Source organism: Apaloderma vittatum, unplaced genomic scaffold, assembly GCF_000703405.1.
Source record: "Apaloderma vittatum isolate BGI_N311 unplaced genomic scaffold, ASM70340v1 scaffold36520, whole genome shotgun sequence".
NCBI classification, from domain to species: Eukaryota; Metazoa; Chordata; class Aves; order Trogoniformes; family Trogonidae; genus Apaloderma; species Apaloderma vittatum.
The window spans coordinates 4,510-24,797 of NW_009693566.1; the positions used below are offsets into that span (position 1 = coordinate 4,510).

General features: G+C 42.7%; 1 protein-coding gene across 1 annotated transcript in view; it reads left to right on the forward strand.

The window, feature by feature from the left end:
• The first annotated feature begins 7,689 nt into the window (after positions 1 to 7,689).
• The window catches only part of ABCC3 (ATP-binding cassette, sub-family C (CFTR/MRP), member 3), a 32,812-nt gene continuing 20,213 nt past the window's right edge, over positions 7,690 to 20,288 (forward strand). The window contains exons 1-7 of the mRNA XM_009879197.1: positions 7,690 to 7,860; positions 8,767 to 8,892; positions 9,775 to 9,912; positions 11,510 to 11,635; positions 12,430 to 12,491; positions 13,665 to 13,796; positions 17,806 to 18,024. Of these exons, the coding sequence (XP_009877499.1) occupies positions 9,895 to 9,912; positions 11,510 to 11,635; positions 12,430 to 12,491; positions 13,665 to 13,796; positions 17,806 to 18,024 (557 nt within the window). The 5' untranslated portion in view covers positions 7,690 to 7,860; positions 8,767 to 8,892; positions 9,775 to 9,894. The remainder of the gene's footprint in view (positions 7,861 to 8,766; positions 8,893 to 9,774; positions 9,913 to 11,509; positions 11,636 to 12,429; positions 12,492 to 13,664; positions 13,797 to 17,805; positions 18,025 to 20,288) is intronic.

The window sequence follows — 20,288 nt, forward strand, 5'->3', positions numbered from 1 at the left end:
GAGTGATGTCACATGCTGGTGTCCTAAAGCTTTGAACTAGAGCGGAATAAGAATTGAAGGAGGAGGAGAAGAGAAACTATTTCATGGGAATTGTTTCAAATGTCAGAGTCATTTGGTTTCAGACTTAATGTCTTTTTTCTTTCTGAAGCTTTCTGAGAATACTTTTGTGCAATTAAAAAAAAATAATGTAATTTTTTGTTTTGCTCTCTCTCTCTTCCCCCCCCATTTGAATGACTTGCATTCTAGACTCTCCTCAATCTCTTCCACGTGCAGATTTTTTCCTTAATGTCCCTATAGTATGTACATTTAGAAAAATAAATGGTAAAAAAATCTCCATCTTCTGCGTATCATCTTTTTATTCCAGTAAAGGGAGGTGAGAGCAGGCAAAGCGGAACAAAAAGCAGTAAAAAAACGTTGTGCTTTTATGTTTTGTCTCCTTTGAAAAAGCGAGGTGTATCTTCTGAGGGAAATAGCTGACTACTGGAAGATCTATGATATGGAGGATTGTGGCCAGTAATAATCTTCATAGGCAGCAATGCTACTCTGTGTGCCTCTTTTTTTTCCTTTTTGCCCTGATACAAAGTTGCTGCCTCTTGCTTTTATGCTGGTGACCAGCAAAGTTCTGGCTCATCTGGGTATTTGAAGCATCCTTGGTGTAAGCGTGTTGCTGCTGGGTCGCTGCGGTCTCACGGTGCTTCGGTAGGGTTGGCACTGCTCTCTTTGTAGCGCGTTCAGTTGCAGGGTGTTTGTACGTGGTTAAACACTATTCTTTGAGAAATAGGGGATTTCTGGGTATTTAAAATCAAGTTTCAAGCTTTATGAGTACATCACTTAGTTGATATCAAAGAGAAGCTGTGTGTTTGGGGTAAGTCAATGTGCCAATGCCTTTGCTCTGACTTCCTCGATTAACATATTCCTTTTCTATAGTCACCTGATCCAATCTTTTTTTTTTATCTCTGAATTTTCTGGCTTCACAACACCGACAGCCAACCTCTGCTTTAAGAAGAAGGGAAGAGAAGAGAGAATAGCTGAGAGAGCGGTGGGAGGCGTGGGAGCAGACGTTTCCCACTGATGCTACCTGTAGCAGTGCTTTGCGAGCTCTTTTTCTCTGTGAAACTACAGACTGTGGATTCCGCTCTTCTTCTGAATCAAAAAAGACTGAATAAGTAGGTCTGTGGACTGAGAGATGAGCACAGTTTGTACAAATTAACTCCGAGAGCACAGCTAGAGTGTAAGGCTCGTCTGCGTTAGGTGGGCTTAGGTCAGTTCTGTGAGTGATAAACCGGGTTTAATCTCGACGTTAAAGCTCATTAGCACCCCGAGTCCGTCCTTGCCCTCCAGCCTGCTGCTGCGTTTGACTTGGCGCTCCCCTAATGAGTGTCCCTGCCGCTGGAGAGGTGACCAGCCTCGGGCACCGGGGCTGGCACTTTGCCTTTGTGTCCTGCCCCACCAAACTCCCGCGCCACTGTCATGTTAAAGACAACCCTGACCAGACACTGAAATCTCATTATCACTGCAGTCAATTTGTCGGTTCCAGCTCCTGCTAGGCAGGCAGAGTGGCAGAGCAGCACTGATGACAATTTTTTTTTTGACAATTCCTTTTACTGTTGCTCTACAGCAGCTAAAAATGGAGGAGTCAGAGTGGGAAGGGGAGAAAGTAAAGCAGGGACTGTCTCATTTGCAGTTGTTTCAGCCATTCCAGCCTCTTCTTAATCGAATGTGCTGATTATGATCCTTGAATTAACCCAATTCCTTTTGCATGGAAGGAGATGGAATAGCTCAAATTAAGGATATTCCCCCCACGCCCATCATCACACTGGGCTGAAACAGGGCAACCCTCTCCTTTATTTGTACATGCACAAGACTGCAAGAAAGGCCTTTGATGATGCTGTTTTGTAAAACACCTGTCGTTAAGCCCCTGCCTTCATTTTTGGATGTCTGGTCTGCAGTTCTCAAGTGCATTGTGTGGTTGGTACCATTTGTACCGTGAAACTTCAGCTGGAGCAAAAACTGTGACAGGTTACTCCATGACCATAAAATAAGCTCATAGAGGCTGTGAAGTTGCGTCGGGTCTGTTTGATACATTAGAATAAGCCACTAAGGATACTTTTGCTACTGGAAAAGCAAGTTCAGTGTCCTGCATGGTGACTTTCACTCATGTGGGTAATTGTTGCACTGAGCTTTGTAAAACAGAAAAATACTATTTCTGGTTACTAACTGTGTGGTGCACGCAGCACTCCCCATGTTCTCCCAACCCCACCTTTTCCCAAGCAGTGCTGCGGTGCAGAATGCTCTTATCTCTTGCCTTTAAGAGGGATGGCGGGGGCAGGTTGTTCACATAATCAGGTGAAGGAATCGAGCTGTGCAGCACCCGCTGTGGGTTAATGACCCGTGTTACTCCTTCTGTGCATAAAGGTGAAATTGTTCCTTCAGAAACGTCAATGGACGGTCTTGCTCTGAAAAGGCCATTTGAAATGGGCAGCCTTTCGGAGGCCTGGAGCAGAGCCCTTGTTTGCAATGTGCTGTAAAATGTTTTTCAGAGTTTGCCCCAGAGAGTTAACCAGCAGGGACTGAGCAGAGGACAGCAGCTGGATGTGGGAGGTGGGACAGAGAGGCTGAGCTGAAGCCTGTGCTGTTGCTGATTGAGCCCTGATAGTTTTTGCTGTTGTGGTTCAGAGCCATTCTTGTTCTTGGGAGGATGCATTGTGGTAGAGAGAAAAAACATCCTTTTTTTTTTTCCGCCAGACTGTGCAAGGGAAACTCACTGATGGGGTATTTATCAGATCTAGGAGCAGAAGAAGAGCAGAAAGATTCTCCTCTGCATTTAAGTTCTCACTAACAATTTATTCTACAAGAAATACCATTTCTATGTTTATTTACTGCAGGCAAGCGTTGTTACTTTCAGTTATTCACTTCCCTATCTTTTGCTTTCCATGTGTACACTCCCAGTCAGCTTTCTAATTTGATTTTTAATCTTAAATAATGTGCCAGCTAGTGATAAGTGACACACAATCCGCGATATGTCGTATATTAACCTTGGGTAGAGTATGAATTACATCAATGGTTTTCACCTTCCAAGCAGATAAAGAATGAATTTGTGTTTCCCAATTCTTTTTGCGCTATAGAAACAGAGAGGAATATGGATTAGTTTGTCCATTCAATGGAGATAACTGCTTGAGACTACAAAAGATATTGTTAGTCTTCCCTAGGGTTTGGAAGTTTTCTGTTACCGGCTGTTGGGGGAGCATTACTGCAGCATCAGCTGATGCTGGGTAAACCTGGTGTAAGGCACTTTTGTTGTAAGCTTCCGTAGTGGCATAGGAGCTGGTTTAAACTTAAACCCAAGACCAGAACCCTGAGTGGTCTTTCTCGGCAGGCTCTGTTAACATCATCCTTAGGCATTGGAAAAGGGGTAGACAGGAATTTCTTTGTTGTGTTTTTCAGCCTAGCTTTAGGCTTCCTGTTCGTCACCCTTTTCTTTGAAAGCTGTACGGGATGATGTGCAAGAAAAACCCCTTTTCATTTCCCTTAGAGGCATTATCAGTTTTAAGGATGCTGTTTTCAATAGCAATGTTCTTTTCCAGAGAGGAAAGTGTAATAGAAAGCACTAAGTATCAGAGTAGCTTTGAAGTTGCTCAGAGCTTCTGCTGTTGAATACCTTCCCTTAAATGAAGATCATGTCTTTAAAACTGCCCCTCTAAATGTAAGTCCTGCTGCACAGATGGCCTTTAATATGATGTTTGTGTTTTTCTAAAGACTGTGACTGTAGTGATGGGTATGATTGAAAGCTGCTGCAAGGGACAACGTTGATCATATTCTTAACTAATCAACAGAAAGCCCAACTAATTTGTAAGTTTTAGACTCCAGGGGACCCCTAGTCTGCTGTGAAGTTGTAGGGAGCATCTCTAATCTCTCTTCCTGTGGATGTTGGCATTACATTTAAGTATTATTGCAGGATTAAGGAAATCGTGTGCCACGGGAGTTTGGTACAATGGGCTGGTGTTTCTGCAATGCTGTATCTCCCCAGCGGAGCCTCACCCTGATCCATGATACTGCACCCGAGGAAATGCTGCTGCTTACAGGCAGATGCCACAGAGCTCGTGGCAGAGGGAGTCGAGGTGAGGAAGGGGTCACAGGTTACTGCTCTTCAGACTCGCTTGTGGGGAAGCGAGCTGACAGCAGTATTAGCTGGGGTGGACATGCTGGCTCTTACCATTTCCCAGGGATGAATTTCACAGAGAAAGTGGTGTTTCCCAACACGCCCTGCTCAGTATTTCCCCTGGTGAGCTGCCTGTTGATGGGTCACCCTGGCGCTGGGTCACTGAGCTGCCTGCAGCGTGTTTTGGGGGACTTTCACTGGAGGGCACCCTGAGGCAGAGCTGTGGTGCTCGGAGGAAGGTGAGCGGCTCTCGGGCCAGCACAGAGCCATGAGCCGAGGAAGCCGTGTGCTATCCAACATCAGCATGTTAGACCTTTTCCAGCAGCAAGTCCAAAAAAACCCTCAAACCCAAACAGCCCAAGGTGGGTATATTCATCTTCAGTCAGAGTGGGACACAAGAAGCATTTAAACCTGCTCTGCTTACCAGGACAGCATATGGAAAGGCAAAGCCAGGTTAAAGCAGGAGACTTAAAGGTAGGAGTCACAGAGCTGGTGTGTCCCTCCAGCCGTTGCTTCTTGTGTTTGTTCACAAGGGTGGAGTTCCATAACGTTACTGCAGAGTTGGAGGGTGTTTAGCAATATTTAACAGCGCTGTCTTGGTCATGATAGATTGTGTTAAGACTTCATGTTGTATTTCGAACTCGATAGGAGTTGTTTAGGATGGGAGTGAATGTTGGAATATATGCTGTCAGTGTGGTGATTTATAAAGTAGAACTGCCAGCTCCACGAAAACAGCTCCAGCTTGGTAAGAAATGTGGTAAGAAATGCAGCTTTCGGATTCCTAGATTTAAAAGTAACAATTCATAGCAGGCTCTTCATCCACTGTGGTCTGATCTTAGAGAGAGCAAGTAATTTGCATGGAATTACACAACTCAGACGTTTTAGGTACTCTGTCTTCTAACAGGAGCACCTCTCATTGTGTTCAAGGATGTAAAGAGTCTGCACTTGGAAAACAGCACTTTGGTGAAAAGGAAACTATTCACAGAAACAGATCTGTTCCAGGATGAAATTGGACCTGGAACATTCCCAAGATAGCCAGTGGTCAGTTCTGTCACCTTGGACATAGATTTCTTCTTCAGCCCACGGCCCCATTTCCCATGTGCCACAGGAGCAGTGGGCTCTTGTTGGTCATCGCCTGGCTACTGCTTCTTGTCCTTCTCCACAATTTTGGAAGAGTTCCACTTTTGTTCTCAGGGATAACTCAACCAAATCTAAAAATCTTCTGTGTTTGGTTTGTTTTTTTTTTGAGGACGGAATGTTTTTTATTTCTGGCCAGCTGTATTTATGCACTCAGAAATGCAAGTCTTTTCCCTTGTTTAAATAAGAGTTAATGAAAACCTTTAAATGGCTTGGCAGCCACACAGTCTGTATCTTGGATACAATAGCCAGCTTGTGTTCTGTCTGAAGTTAATGGACATCTGGGGCAGTTTCTAGGTGACAGGAAGCCATTTCTAGACATTTTGGCCTTACAGGAAGGATTTAAGTTGAGTGCTGCTTTCCCCCCAGCCAATAACTTTTCTCTTAAACGGAATCTTTGTTTTATTCTATGCCCAGTTATTGCTATTCTTCCTCAGTTTTCCTTTTTCCAGGATTTTTTCTAGCAAGCAAAAGGAGCACAATTGCAAACATGCTCAAGACATTGCTAAACCACATGTAATTAAGAGAGGAAATTAGTATTTTGTGGAATAAATGGTAGTAGATAAGTTCCTGCTTTGGAACTAAAACTCCAAACTTGTAGAGGGCATCTCCTGCCCCAGGCAGGGTAGCTGCTAGAAGAGCTTTTCATGGTAGAGATGCTGAAATGTTCTGATGATGAGCCAAAAAAGGGTGCTCTCTAAACATCACCTTCCTCGCTGGTGCCAGAGACCTGCTTGCTGGAGGAGAAACGCAGAAGCAGTTTGAATATGAGGCTGGAGTTTGGTTTGGTTTTGATCTTGTGTTTGAACTGCAGTGTAATTGCCCCTGTGTTGTTGGTTTGTGGCTGGAGTTCTCTCTAGGGCTGGACGAACCTGTCCTGGTCAATGGGGACGTTTTCATGGCCAGGGCCAGGCTGGGTCCCAGCGTGGCTCCCGAGGAGCCGCTGCTCTGCTGGAAAAGCCCTGACTCTGCGACGTGAAAGGGCGCGGTTTGGATGCGCAGCTGATGGATTTGCGCCACCCTTCACCGCTGCCAGGGCTTTAATTTGTGCCAAAGCTGAAGTACCGAGTGACAACCTTGTCACGGTTCGGCCAAACCATCCTGCCACCTGCCAAGGCTCTGTAGTGTCATTTTGCGCATGTGGGGACTGACGCAGTGATGCACGGCCCTTCTGACAGAGCTTCACCGAGATCAGAAGAGTGTGGGCAGGCTGTGGCTCTTCAGTTCTCCTAAAATCAGCCGTTGCTTTCAACATTCGGCCTCTTTTGTCTTGGTAAACAAAAGCAGGGGTGGAAATACTTTTGAAGAATTAATGTTCAGGCTAGTCAATCATTCTTTTATGAGGGATGGGGAGAAATGGCTCAGCTTAACCGAAGCATACTTCTGCAGAGAGCTCATAGCCAAAAATAATTAGGTACAAGTAAATGATTCTACTGCAGAGATAAGGCATAACTGAACAACAGATATCTTAGTTTTATGATCTGCTTGTTAATGATAGTACAATAAAGTAATTTTACATTCCTGCAAGTATTAATCTACCATGTTGAAGATAACACATCAGATGGTGAAATGCAAGTTGTGAATTTCCAGTAGGTTTGATTTAAAACCAAGTTTCCCTTAACTGTACTGAAATTTCTATTTTAGTTTGACCCTTGTGTAACTGCGTGTTTGCATGTGGTGCATTCAGATCCTTAGGTATGAGTCACGTGTGTGAATCCTGATGTCCAAGGTCACAGATGGAGAGCATTGTTTGCAGTGTTTGCAAAAAAAAAAACCCCACCAAACCCATATTCCTACCTGCATGTGCAATACATTCCTTCTGCCTTTGTTTAGAATAGGGAAATAATTATATTTGAAGGCCTATGAGTAAGAAGGACAACATTTTAGTCATAGATGGAGGGGGTTTTCCTGGGTCAGCATATGGTTGATCTAAATCTGATAATTTTCTCCAGTGCTGGACATTCTTGCTAGATGAGTTCTCAAGTCAAGGGTTTTGCCTCAAGAGCTTTGTTTAGCAATTACGCTCCAAGCTGGGAATGCCTGAGAAGTGCCGTGGTATCAGCACCTGTAACTGAGCCTTAATAAAGACAGAAACACAAGGGGTTTGTCTGCTGCAAAATGTGTGTCCAGATCTGATCCAGGAGGGCAGAAGACTGTTTTTCTAGGGTTTGCCCAATATTTAAAACTGTACTTCAGAACTGCCCTTTTACTGTAACTCTTTTTCTATAGCAGATTAACGACAAGTAGTTGGGATAGATATTTTTGGAGAGCTTTTGCTAAGGCCATTTGCTAACTCCAGCAGAATTTGGATACAACCTCTTCAAGCAGATGTTCCAGTTGGCAGCGCTTCTGCCTTTCTATTAATAAATGTCTCACTTCTTTTCCAGGATTCAAACCTCTCAATACACACTGATAATCCAGACCTGACACCGTGTTTCCAGAATACCATCCTCGCCTGGATCCCCAGCATTTATCTATGGAGTGCATTACCCTTTTATCTCCTCTACCTAAAACACAACAGAAGAGGGTACATCGTGCTTTCCGTGTTGAGCAGGTTCAAGACGGTAAGACCTCTTTGCGGTGCTCCAGAGTAGTGTGCAGTTTTGAGTTTGTTAGTGTTAGTTCAGCGTCCAGACAAGGACTGTAGTAGGGTGTAAACAAATTTCCCTCTGATTTATGGGGAAGCTGAAGAACTTGCTTATAGGAAACGTTTCCCAGGGATCTAAGTGCAGTTTTCTGAGGAAGGATATCAAAACATAGCTCATCGGGGAGGAAATCCATCCTGTGAGCCCACCTTTCTGGGTAGAGAGAGTTGATTGCTCTGCAGAAGAGAGAGTTCACCACTTTGTTGAGCCAAAGCTGTGCTGCTTCACCCTTACTTAAGCTTTAAACAACCAAAAGCTGCAAAACAAGGACCTTAAGGTAGGTCTAGTGAGGATTTCATCTCACTGTGAAAGTAAGCACAAGAAAGTATTTTTTCAAGCCACTCTACCCACCCAGTAGCTATGTGGTTTCATCTGTGTTTTGTGCTTAAGAGATGGCTGATGCCAGCAGCACCTCTGGTTTATGCATGGTGAGCTCCAAGGTGAGCAGGTCACTTGCCGTAGGCCATGAGGGAACTGGGGTTATTCCTGGAGAAAAATCCTGGACTTCTACTTTAGGTCAGGACTTTAATCCGTATGCTGCCTGTGTTTCCAATCAAACCTGAACAGTATGGGGAAAATAAAACAGGTAAATACATCAGCCTGTCTCTTGGTTGAGTTTCCAAAACCCTCGGAAAGCAGTTGAGATGAGATCGTGGTTTGAGTGCACTTGGGCAGTTCCATCAACCTGAGCGCGGCTGATCAGCGCTGCTGCGTTTGCACAGCTCTGCCTTGCTGGGGGTCTGTGAATCACGATGGCTTTGCTGGTCCTCTCGCTGTCCCTGGAGATGAGTTTGCCAAATGCTGTTTGTGTTTGACTCTTTCCAGCTGTTCGGTGTCCTGCTGTGGTGCGTGAGCTGGGCAGATCTCTTCTACTCTTTCCACGAGCTCCTGCAGAACAGAACGCCTCCACCAGTCTATTTTGTAACGCCACTGATCGTTGGCATCACTGTGGTTCGTAGCCATTTCTGTTTATTGTGACCGATAAGAATAACTCTTTCTTACACAGATGAAGGAGGGAAACGGTTCCTTTGCATTCATTGCCTTATCCTGTACTGTTTTGCCTAAATTATTCATACTTGTATTACTAAAGCAAATTTTGCTTACCCAAAAGGCCACAGTTGGATAGCTCTCTCATGTAGATTCAGCTATGTAAATTAAAATTTTTATAATGGAGAGATTATTCTGCCTCCCACCTCATTCTCATCCGTTTCTCCAGGCTTGCAATCCAGATGTGGAGAAAGTTTGGATGTGATTTTACCTAAACAGGGAGATAGGATAGAGCATGGCTTGTGCATCGTTCAGTAGTGTATTGGACTTTGTAAAACTGTGTCTCTTATCTGGTGGTTGTTCCTCCATTAAACAGAAAGCAGATTTGCTTTGCCTAGGGTGACAAACAGTCTTGTATAAAAAATGAAACAGTAAGATTTGTCCATTAATTTTCTAATTCCTTGGTTAGATTTTATTTTACTTTTTTTTAAAATGTGGTTTTCTAGACAAGTTATGATTGTCCATCTGGACTGGAGGAATGATGGCTCTTATATTTGTTTAAAATGTTTGTGGCTAGTATTTAATTGTGCCTCGCCCTAGGTACAAAGTCTGCCTTAAAAATTGAATTCTGGGGACAAGGCTCTGAAAACAGTAAAACCAAATTATTTCTTGAAGTTATACACTGCTTTCCTTAGACAGAGGATGTTTTGCCATTGAATTCCGTGATTTTATGATGGAGTTTTATTTCAAGAAAGTCCTGTTGTCGATGATGACTGTGATCTCTGCCAACTAAGGGTTAATGAGGAGCGGGATTGTGTTCACATGTTCCTGTATTTACTTTTACAGCTGTTAGCTACATTGCTTATTCAGTATGAAAGGCTGCGAGGAGTTCAGTCCTCTGGAGTGCTCATTATCTTCTGGTTTTTGTCTGTGCTCTGTGCTGTGGGGCCTCTCCGGTCTAAGGTCATGACTACGACACAGCAGGTAACACGCTGCCCCTGTTAGCACCTGGAGAACAGGAACTGCAGCCTTAACATCTCGGGGAAAGGAATGAATCACTGAGTTTGGAGTCAGTCCTGAGCCCGAGTTTTGCCAGAGAGAAAGAGAAATTCGGTTCTGTTGCCTTGACTCAGACTGAAAGGAACTGGGATTTCTCGTGCAATGTCAAAAAGCAGAGTTTGCTTAGCCCGAGGCTGAGGGATGGGTGGTAATCGGAGATGACGCATTTTAATATGCAGTGCTCCTTTTTTGCTTAGGCAGCTTGGGCACATTATGCAGCACCACGGGCTTCCTTTTGTCAGCTCCTGGTGTGCTGAGGACAGCGTTTTTACTCCATCTGTGGCTGTAAATTGGAAACAGAAAATTGGAGGGAAAGAAACCTGGGCTGTTGTGATTTCTGTTTGAAAACATAGCAGGTTCTCCCGCAGTAAGGAAGTTGTTCTATTTTCCACAAGAAACAAATTTCCCTAAGAAGGGCAAAGCAGATTGCTTCAGTGATTAGATCATCAAAGGCTAGGAGTGAAAAAGAGTGCTTGAAAAACATTAAAGGTGATTGCTTCTCCTCAGTGAAATCAGTGTTGATACTGTTTGCTGATTTCTTTTTTTTAATGCTTATTTTTTTGGCGACTATTAGCAGCATTATCCTTTTAGCAAAGGTTTTGCTCTAGCAGGCTGTTGTAAATATTCCAGCAGAGACTGAATTAAACCTTAAATGACAGTCTGTGCAGAACTTCAGAAGAATAGCTGCAATCCTGGTGAGACCCTTCCAAACACCACTTAAAGTCAATTTTTTAACACTGTGGTAGTGGTGAGTAAATACAAATATTGAACTACCAATCTTTGAATCCTTAATGAACTTAAAATTATGGGTGCAGAGCCGTGGAATGGGTACAGATAACGTTTCTCCTGTTTCTGCAAATGTCGAATACAAAAATATTATATCTCTTGCACCTAGGGTTTAAACATTTTAGGTGAACAATGAGGGCATTCACAACCTCGTGAGGGTGTGAGAGAGTTGTATAAGGCACATGCCCTCACAGCAAGAAACTCTAAGTCAACTGCAGACTCTTATGAGCAGGAAAGGAAATAACTGTAGAGCAGATAGAACTGTGACTATGCAATCCAGTGCTTTTTTTGCAGCTGCTTCTGAAAGTAACACTGACTGCTTGTCTGTGACAAGATACTAAAGTAAATGGATGTTCTCTGATCTGGGTTGACAATCCCGATGCTTAAGACACGATCTTGCAAGAACCCCTGGAGGTAATTTAAAAGGATGTCGTGTAGCCCTGATTCCAGAGGGTGTCTGCACGCAGTGAAGATGTATAAGCACTTTGAACTTGACATAATTAAATGAAAAGCTTGGAGATAAGCTTGTTCTTAGGCACTCTACAGAATGCATGCGTACTTTTGTAAGATAATTCCTGCTAGCAACTGCTTTGCGGTATTCAAGTGTGGAGGAAGAAAGGAGTTGGCAAAAGAAGCTGTGAAAAAGTCAGAGAGGACATGCGTGTGTGTGAGTGTGTTGGGAGGGCTGGGAAGTACAATAAAAACAATCATTCACTGTGTTTCTTTTTCCCTCTAGGGCCATGCAAATGAAAGGTTCAGGTTTACCACATTTTGCATGTACTTTGCTTTGATAATCATTGAGTTGATCCTTTCATGTTTTAAAGAAAAGCCTCCATTTTTTTCCCCCGTTAATACAGATCCTGTAAGTATTTTTACTTTGCCTTGTTTCTGTTCTACAGCCTGTATCACGTTCTGAGAGTTACACTGAGAATACTTGTCACTGAAAACAGTTTTGGATTCTCCTTGAGATTGTAGCAGTTAGTGACCCCCTTACAAAACACTGGATATGGAGGGTAATATTGGGGTGTGAAGCCTTTTCCCATTATCTGTGCCATCAGTAACGACTGGAAGCTCTGAGGTGAGAGCTTTCCTACTTGCTGCTTCACAGCAGTTTGAATTTCATTTATGAACACTGAAGTGTAATATTAATTATTTCAAGTGTGTTTTTTGTGGAAATGGTGATCTACTTGCTTAACATTCATTTAGAGTTAGCTGAAGTCTATAAGGGTTTTCTTGATAAACGAGTTCTATATATGTTGAGAACAGATATGGAAAAACATTAATAACAGAAGATATTAGTGGTGTCACAGGTTAAATTTCTTCGATTCATAAAATGGTCTCTATAATTGGATTTATGTTTCAACCAAGCTGAGAGGGAGGCTGAGTTCATTTCTTAAAATGAACATTTCAGAAACTATAGAATGACATTTCACTTCATGTAAGTGTGATTTAAAGGCAATTGAAGCAATGATGCAATTTTTAAAGATAAAAAAACTTCTGCATGACATGGGAAATGAAAGAAATCAATTTGATGTCTTTTTAGGACATAGGTACATACATGTGATATACCAAAACCAACCAAAAATTGGCTGTCTTCTTATTAATGGTAAATGTCTTCTTTTATTTTCTCTTGTCGCCCCTATAAATTTACTGTAGAATCCATGTCCAGAGTCAGCTTCAGGCTTCCTGTCAAGATTAACGTTTTGGTGGTTTACAAGGTGAGCTTCTCTTTTCAAGCTCTTGGGCAGCTGACATCCCCAAGCTCTACTCGTGATGTGCGTTGTACCAGAGTTAGCAACACAGAGAGGTTTCCTCTGGAAGTAGTTGGTGTTGGATGCTCTTTCACCCGCAGCGGTGTCAGCACTTCTAGCATTTGCCTTTTTTAGAAAGAGCTTTCAGAAGGTTTGTAGCACCCAGCCCTCTTCCCTGAGGAGCAGCGGGGGCAGCTGTGCTGTGACGGGCAGGGCGTGGAGCCGGGTTGTTCTTACCACAGCCTGGAGCACAACCTGAACCGCCATGTCAGACTGTTCCCCGAGGTTAATTGTAGCAACCTTTCACCCAGCTGAGGATGCGTTTTGTGTTCTGTGGAGGTTCATGGGTGAATGGTTTTTTTGTAAGGACAGTTTCTGTGCAAGCAGGCAGGTAAACTGGCTTATCATCGCCACCAACTGATGCTGCTGGCAAGGCACGTGTGTTAAAGATGCAAATTTGAGATTGGCCTTACTACTACTCCGTGAACAAGAAGTGGAACAGCTGTTGAAGGTCATATTAGCACCCATTTTTTCACAGTAGTTGAGGGTGTTGAGATCTTCATTCTTCCACCCGTGTAACTTCATTGTCCTGGCAGCAGCCCTGTAAAGTTTATTTTAGTAAGAGAGTGAGATCTTTCTAAACTTCTAAAGGTTTCAATGTTCAACTTTCCCCTGGCAACTAAGGGTTGGTTATTCCTTGAAAGAGTTCCTCTTGCAGTTGAGGAACTGTAGTTTTTCAGAGATAAATTAAAAGAAAAATCACTTATATGAGCTTACTTTAGCATTTTGTTCACCTCTGAGAGTTATTCCAAACAGGCTTAGTTATGTTCATTTCTAAAGCTTCTCTGTTTTCATTTAACACCATAGTTTCATTCAAATGCTTCTGGTACTTGGTTTTTATTGTCCTTTTTTTCCGGAGTGATGTTTTCAATAAAATACATGTCATCAAAACTACGTAATGTCCTTTCCTTAATTGCAAACATCAATATCAGGAACAAAAGGAGACAGAGGTATAATTATCACCCTTTCTGTGGAGATGTGTCTTCTTGCTTTTGTTAGCTTAATAGTCCCAGATTTCCTAATAATGCTTTAAATACTGTTAGCCAAACTGAATTGGACTGATTTTCTCCATATGTGCAGCATGGCAATTCTTGGGTACAAAAGGCCCCTCGAAGATAAAGATTTGTGGTCACTGAATGAAGATGATACCTCAAAAATTATCGTGCAACGACTAAGTAAAGAGTGGGACAAAGAAAAAGCAGAGTGCAAACAGTAAGTATATGAACAAGTCTGCAGTCGGAGATGGATCTGAGTCGTTTCAACATTAATAAGTGGCTCATCCCTGAAAATGAGCCAACTGAAAGTGGCACTTGTCTCTTTAACTCATCTGTTCTTCATTCATATTCACAGTAAAATTTGCTTTTTTTATATATTCCTAGGCAGAGGAAAATGAAATACTCCTAATATTCCTAGGCAGAGACAAGCAGGAGCCTCTGGGGCTTGTGTACCACTGAAACACTTTTTAACTGGGTATAATCTACGTGCCATTTACCATGTGGAGAAGGGCTGAAGATGCAAAAGCAGAAGGAATCAAGTTGGTTAAATTGCAGAAAATTAACAGCTTTCCTGACCTTAGCTGGTAGATGTCTGACCCCATAAATGCATCCCTCCTAGGTCACGTTCGAGCACAGCTTCTAGGCACCATAAACCAAAAGGAATTCCTCATCATCCCCTGTGTGGGTTTTTTGGCCTCACGCTATTTTTAGCCTTGAGGCTCTTAGCAGTGAGCTGCTCTTCACCTCATAGCAGTAAAGATATGAAACTCAAAACGTGTAAGAGGCAGGATGTCCCAATTTAAGAGCCAAGACCATCCTTCTGTTGCCTAGAAATCAGCAAAATTCTCCTAGTTTCTAATGGGAGTGGGGTGAGAGTCAGAACTTGCATACAGTTACATCCATGCTGGAGAGGATATCCTTTTTATTGCATGTTCTGTCCTAATCTAATCTTAAAAAATTATCTATTGTGAAACTGTATTTCCTTCTTCCAGTGGTTAAATCTCCAAAATGTTTCCAAACAAATAGATGTAATAGTAGTGTGTTTCAAATGAGAAATGGCAATGAGGAGGAGGCCTGCGCTTCCATTTCCTTTCATTGTGGAGATTTCTTCTCCATGTGGAGGCTTTCCTCTGTTCTCTCCTCTGCATATCCTTGCCAAGTTGGAAAGACCCTGTTATGTGATAATATTAGGAGCGAGTTGTAAGGTTCTTGGCAAGGCTAAATGTGATCTGGAGAGTTCTACTTCACAGCTAAAATTTGAAAGGTTTCCAGCACTAACACCAGCAGCTTGTCCACTAGTGCTCTGTGTGTATGTACGTTGTGGTTTTACCAAGTGGGTTTGTGTTTTTTTGTTTGTTTTCTTCACGTTCCTGTTTTTATGGTGTGGAGTAATGTGCATTGTCTGAGTTCTGGTCTTTTACTGCATAGATGTAAATCTGACTCCCTCAGGCTTTTTTTATATAGAAAGAGCACAGCTATTGTGCAGAAGTGCCTGGGTCCAGGAAAACTTTTGCTAAGAAACCAGAAACCATGCCTGGAGTTTAGTCATGGGATTTGTTGCATTTTGAAATTATTCATACAAACTGGGGCCAGCTGGCAATGAATTTAACCATAAATTCTGGCTTGTATTTAGCTCAGGTAAAATTTGTGATGACTGTATTAATGGTTGTAAGGTGGGGGAAGGTGCAAAAACAAAGCGAATCACTGTACTCCAGATTGCTGGGTTTCATATAACTCTAAAAGCTTTGTGGCTCTGTTTTTTTTTCAATTATAAGTAGGTATTCTCAATTACTTCATATCAAATAGCGGTGGTAGTTGCTTGGGAGCTGTTGTACAGACTTTTTTAAACAAACCTCTTGTCATTAAATCTGCTCTGAGCAAGTTTTTATGACATTAAAAATGCTGTCTTAAGTGTACACATGTTGAAAGTGTCATGGAAAGTATTTGCAGTGTACCTAAGAGTAATTTATTTTTAAAAAACTTATTCAGTTGCAACTCTGGCATTACTGAAGCTTTAAAGGTATTTTATGGTAATGATTATCACATTTCTATTGTTTCTAAACCTACAAAACATTTTCTACATTTTTCTTCACAGCTGTCTTGTGAATTACTGTTAAGTAATTGCTAATAATTCACTTGCTACTAATGAGTTACAGGAGAGATCAGTGTGGATTTAAGTTGTTATGATAGAAGATAAAGCACGCCGAGAGTATTTTTTCCATTTGCTTTTGCTCTCTTTGCATGTGTTGCTGAAGTTGCTACTTGCTCACTTGACTGATAAGTGCAGTTGCTTCTGAGAAAGTTAGAGCTGTGCTGGATGGAGAAGAGAGGACTGGAATCCATTTGCCTCATTTTTAGTTAGCTTCTGGATTTCGAGATTATGCTTATGAAGACAAATTGAAGATGCAGGACCTTGTCATCACCATCGAGAAGGCTGTGTGTTTTCCTGTGAGATAACCAACATCTGTTATCTGCCCTGCTATAAATAATGGAAACCAGGCACATGATCTTTGCTTCGATAAAAAAAGTGGGTGTGAGCAGTCCCACACACTGCTGAAAACCTGACCTCACCTAATTTTCTCCCTTTGGGGTTTTTTGCTGCAAAAGAATTGTGATGTCCCTGTTAGCTCACTGTAATAAACATTTTTAACAGCACAAAGCTAGGGGCAAGTAATCTTGTTTTTTTCAAATCCTTCAATGAGTTTAACAGCCTTGGTGCCAGAAAAATAAGGCTTTGCTCATAAACTCTCCAGATTTTATCTGAAAGGACAAAGGCAACACTGTTTGGTCTGGTTTAGGTTCTCCCCCTGCCTTCAGACTTTATTGCAAAGAAATTGGGATTTGCACATGGTGTTGTTGGAAAGGATGTGAACAAGTTTCTACCTGTGGACTGTCAGCCGCAGTGAGCATTTTGGATGCTTATAAGCTCTTGGAATTATTTGACTCTGCAGCCAGCCAGCTCCAAAAATCTGCCCACTCCTTATGAAGAATCATAAATCCAACCTCAGTGGGTAGTACTTCCAAGTTATTTTTCAAATGTCTTCCTCTAACTCTCACTGCTTCTAGGGTGTCTCTTCCATCTGTCCCTTCTTATAAGGCTTACGTGCCCCAGACACTCATTTCCTTCCCTCTGCTTCACCTGGACTTAATCTTCCTGGCTGACAGTCAGGAAATTGTTCTCTGGGTCCCATAGCCCCCAAGAAAAAAGACCAATTCAGTATTTGCTGGTAGAAAAGCTGCCAGGCTGCTCTTTGAGAGTAATTCATGGAGGAAATAATTTCCTAGAGCACCCTCTCTTCATTTGTGTGCAGCTGCAGTCAAGGCACTTAAACCCCAGAGATGCCCAGAGAACCCACCTAGAGCCTGGAGAGCAGCACAGACCTGTTGGGGCCGTTTGTCATAGGTCACTCTCAAAGAGCTTTGCAGAAGAGGCCACTTTTGTTGTATTTTGCAGATGGAGAAAGAGAGAGACGCAAACTAAGACAGGGATACGACCAAACAGGCTTTAAATGCTTAAATTGTCATCTGAGTAAAATTAAATTGTCGTCTGAGGCACCTAAACTCAAAGTTTCTGTTGTGGAAGAACCGTGGACAGCTGTGGCCCACGTCTCAGAGATGGCTCGGCTTTGGAGGTGCTATGATTCCTACTCTTTCAAGTCTTCAGGAATGCAAAACTCTGTATTTTGAGAAGGCTGTGCCTGCTTCCTCTCTTAGCTTGGTGTGTGATTCAGTGCCTGTCTCCCTGGAGAGATTCACATTTCTCTGGAAGCAGCTGTGTGATCAGATAAGGCTAAAGGCTTAGTGCAGTTACTGACTGAATAATGAACACAGGCTCGGAAGGACTAGGTGAGGGTGCATTTTGTGGTATGTAAATAGCAAATGTTTAGAAGATTCCTCTGCAAGAAATTGGAAATTCACAGTCAATTTTGTCCTCTGCCAAAGGAAGCCATCCTTCATCTACTCCTTTGGGCTACGTTCTCATCCCATGGTGATTGATTCTTTGGCCTATGGAGTACACCTCATAAGCACTGCAGAAAAAGAAAGACAAGACTTGTTACGTGAGGGGCCTGTCCCTGAGCATATCTAGGTCTTGTTGAAAGTCTTGCTGTTGATCAGTAGCAGAACAAAGAAAGGAGCAGATTTTAGATGTTAGTTCAGAGCTGTACGCGTAGGGCAATGACGTTCTTGGTGTCAGTTGCCTCTAATTGCTTGTTTCATTCCCCTAGGAAAGAGGATGTGACATATATGAAGAAATCTAACCATGCACTGAATCATGTCGGCGATGGTCCAGAGGAAGCAGAAGTTCTGATTAGAGACAAAAAGCGCAACAGGAAGCCTTCCTTTCTCAAAGCTTTGTTGAGGACTTTCGGGCCGTACTTCTTAATCGGCTCCTTCTTCAAGCTGATACAAGACCTACTTGCTTTCATCAACCCGCAGCTGTTAAGGTTGGTTTACTGTGTGAGCACTTTCTATGTGCAGTCCCTGTGGAGGCTTGGGTTTGGCACGGAGTGTTTGTTTTTGAAATGCAGAGCTAGTTTCCCTCACAGTGCTGCATGTGTATGCTCCCTCACCTTCCCGCTGAAATGCCTTAAGACAGCCGTTCTTTGCTGTGCACTAAGCCGTAAATTGGGCAAGCTTCACTGAAATGCAAGATTCATAAATCGCCCATCACCAATAGACAGCTGGGAATTACAAATTGCCTGTTGCTCCATGCATCAGTCCAAAGTAATTTCTTCCTGTTTCTAAAGGTTTATTTGTGAAACCAAAACCAAAGCAAAGCACTGCTTGCTGGATCCAATAGTCTCTGTATGTCTGATACTCACGTGTGATGGTGATGGCCGCAGCTCTAGGTGACTTGATATACAAATGGAGCATGATGCTCAAGTGTGTGGTGCTTTGGCCATGCCACTGTCATCTGGAAAAGATTTTGGACCATTTAGATGAGGTCATTTGTTCTTAGTTGTGCACAGCCATGAGAATGTGAGGCACAGTTGCAGTAAGTTTCCATGTGAAAGAAAATCATGGTTCTATTAATAAAAAAAAAAAAGAAGGAAATATGAGATCTTAACAAAAGTGCTATGTCCTCAAACTCTGGTTGTTTGAGGAACACCTGTACCTCCCATCTTCAGAGGGACCAGTTGTTCAGCCTGATCCATAAAGGAATTTGCATGATCCCCAAATTATTTTTTTTTCTGTCAGTATTATTCGTAAAGTGAGATCTTCACCAGATAATCATTAACTAAAAAGAAAGTAACTGGAAATACCAGCATTTCTGTGAACCAATTACTTTTTATTTCCAAATCAATGGAAAGGCACATAGTCCTGTTAATGTGTGAGAGAGCAGTGGCCTTTGGATGGAAGCCACAGGTGGATCTTGGGAAGGAGGGGAGAGAGGGCCCTGCTCCTGTATGAGTGTCTCTTAAAAGAAGACCAGTGTGGAGCTGTGCTCTGAGGTCATGTTTTTGACATGCCCAAAAATTTGCTCTGGCCCAATATGATGACATCTAATAGCTTGCAGTCTCTCTTCTTCTATAGTTCCTAGTGAAGAGGAGGCAGCTGACTTCCTTCTATGAACGTATTAAGTATAATCTATTCGGGGAAGTTCTCAAATTTGCATAAATTCCTGGATATGTTGTCAGCGGTATCTTGAGACACATGATGGGAACTTTTTGTCAAGTCTAAATTTCTGTGGTCTTGGAAAATACACTGCCAGTGGTAAAAGAAATTGAAAAAAGCTACGGCTATCCAGCAGGTTGCACGTAAGATAGTTTTATGTTTCTAAAAAGATTGCTGAATCCCACTGGCGCTAAAAGGAAGAGGTTTTCCTGAAGCTGTCCTCTTACGAGCGTGAATGGCTGGTGCAGTGCAGAAGGAAGATCTCTCTAGATTGGAAGAAGGAGAATGTAGCAACCTCGTGCTTCTAATTCAAGGCTTTGGGGCTTGATTTGTAGTTTCCAGATATATTTTCCCCCTGCTAGTTGCTTGAACTGTGGAGGTAAATCTCTGTTCCTCCCATATTTAGACAATTCAATACCCTGGTGAGTAGTCTGAAATGACAGATGTGGTTTTTGAGAACACTGGACATTGCCATCTGCTGTTCTGCCTGTTTGCAGTACGACAGTGTGAAGGTCTCGCAGGGAGAGAGCAGCTGTCTGTGGTAAGAAATGGCTTATTCATAAAAGAGGATATAGCCATTTTACCCGAAAAGTAGGACTGAAGAACTCTGTGCATCCATCCAGGATGATGTCTTTTAACCCAGCTTTTTTGTGGGAAAACACCCCAGGCACAAGCGCTGGGGCTGCTTGGAAAGGATTTGGGGCAGAAGCTGGTTTCGCCTGCTTTACCCCACTGTCCTGCTGCTCCTACCATCCACTTGCCTCTGGGGGGCTGCCTGGCAGAGCTCAGACAGCGAGCCCGGTGTTTCAGTGCTGGATCTCGGAGGGAACGTGGAGTTTCTCATCATATTTAGTTTTGTACAGGCTCATTTGCAAATGGACTTTCTAACTGGCAAAACTAAGATTTTGCTGTTGTGTCTTTGCAGTGTTGCTTGAACTGAAATCGTAACTCAGCTTTGCATCCTGCAGAGCCGTTTACTTGTTGTGGTTAGAGAGAGGATGTGGCACAATGCCAGAGTTGAGAGAAGCTGTGTTATGTCCCATTAAACTTGCTGCATGTTTTTTTATTTTTGTTTCTTTTTCCTTTTCTTTCC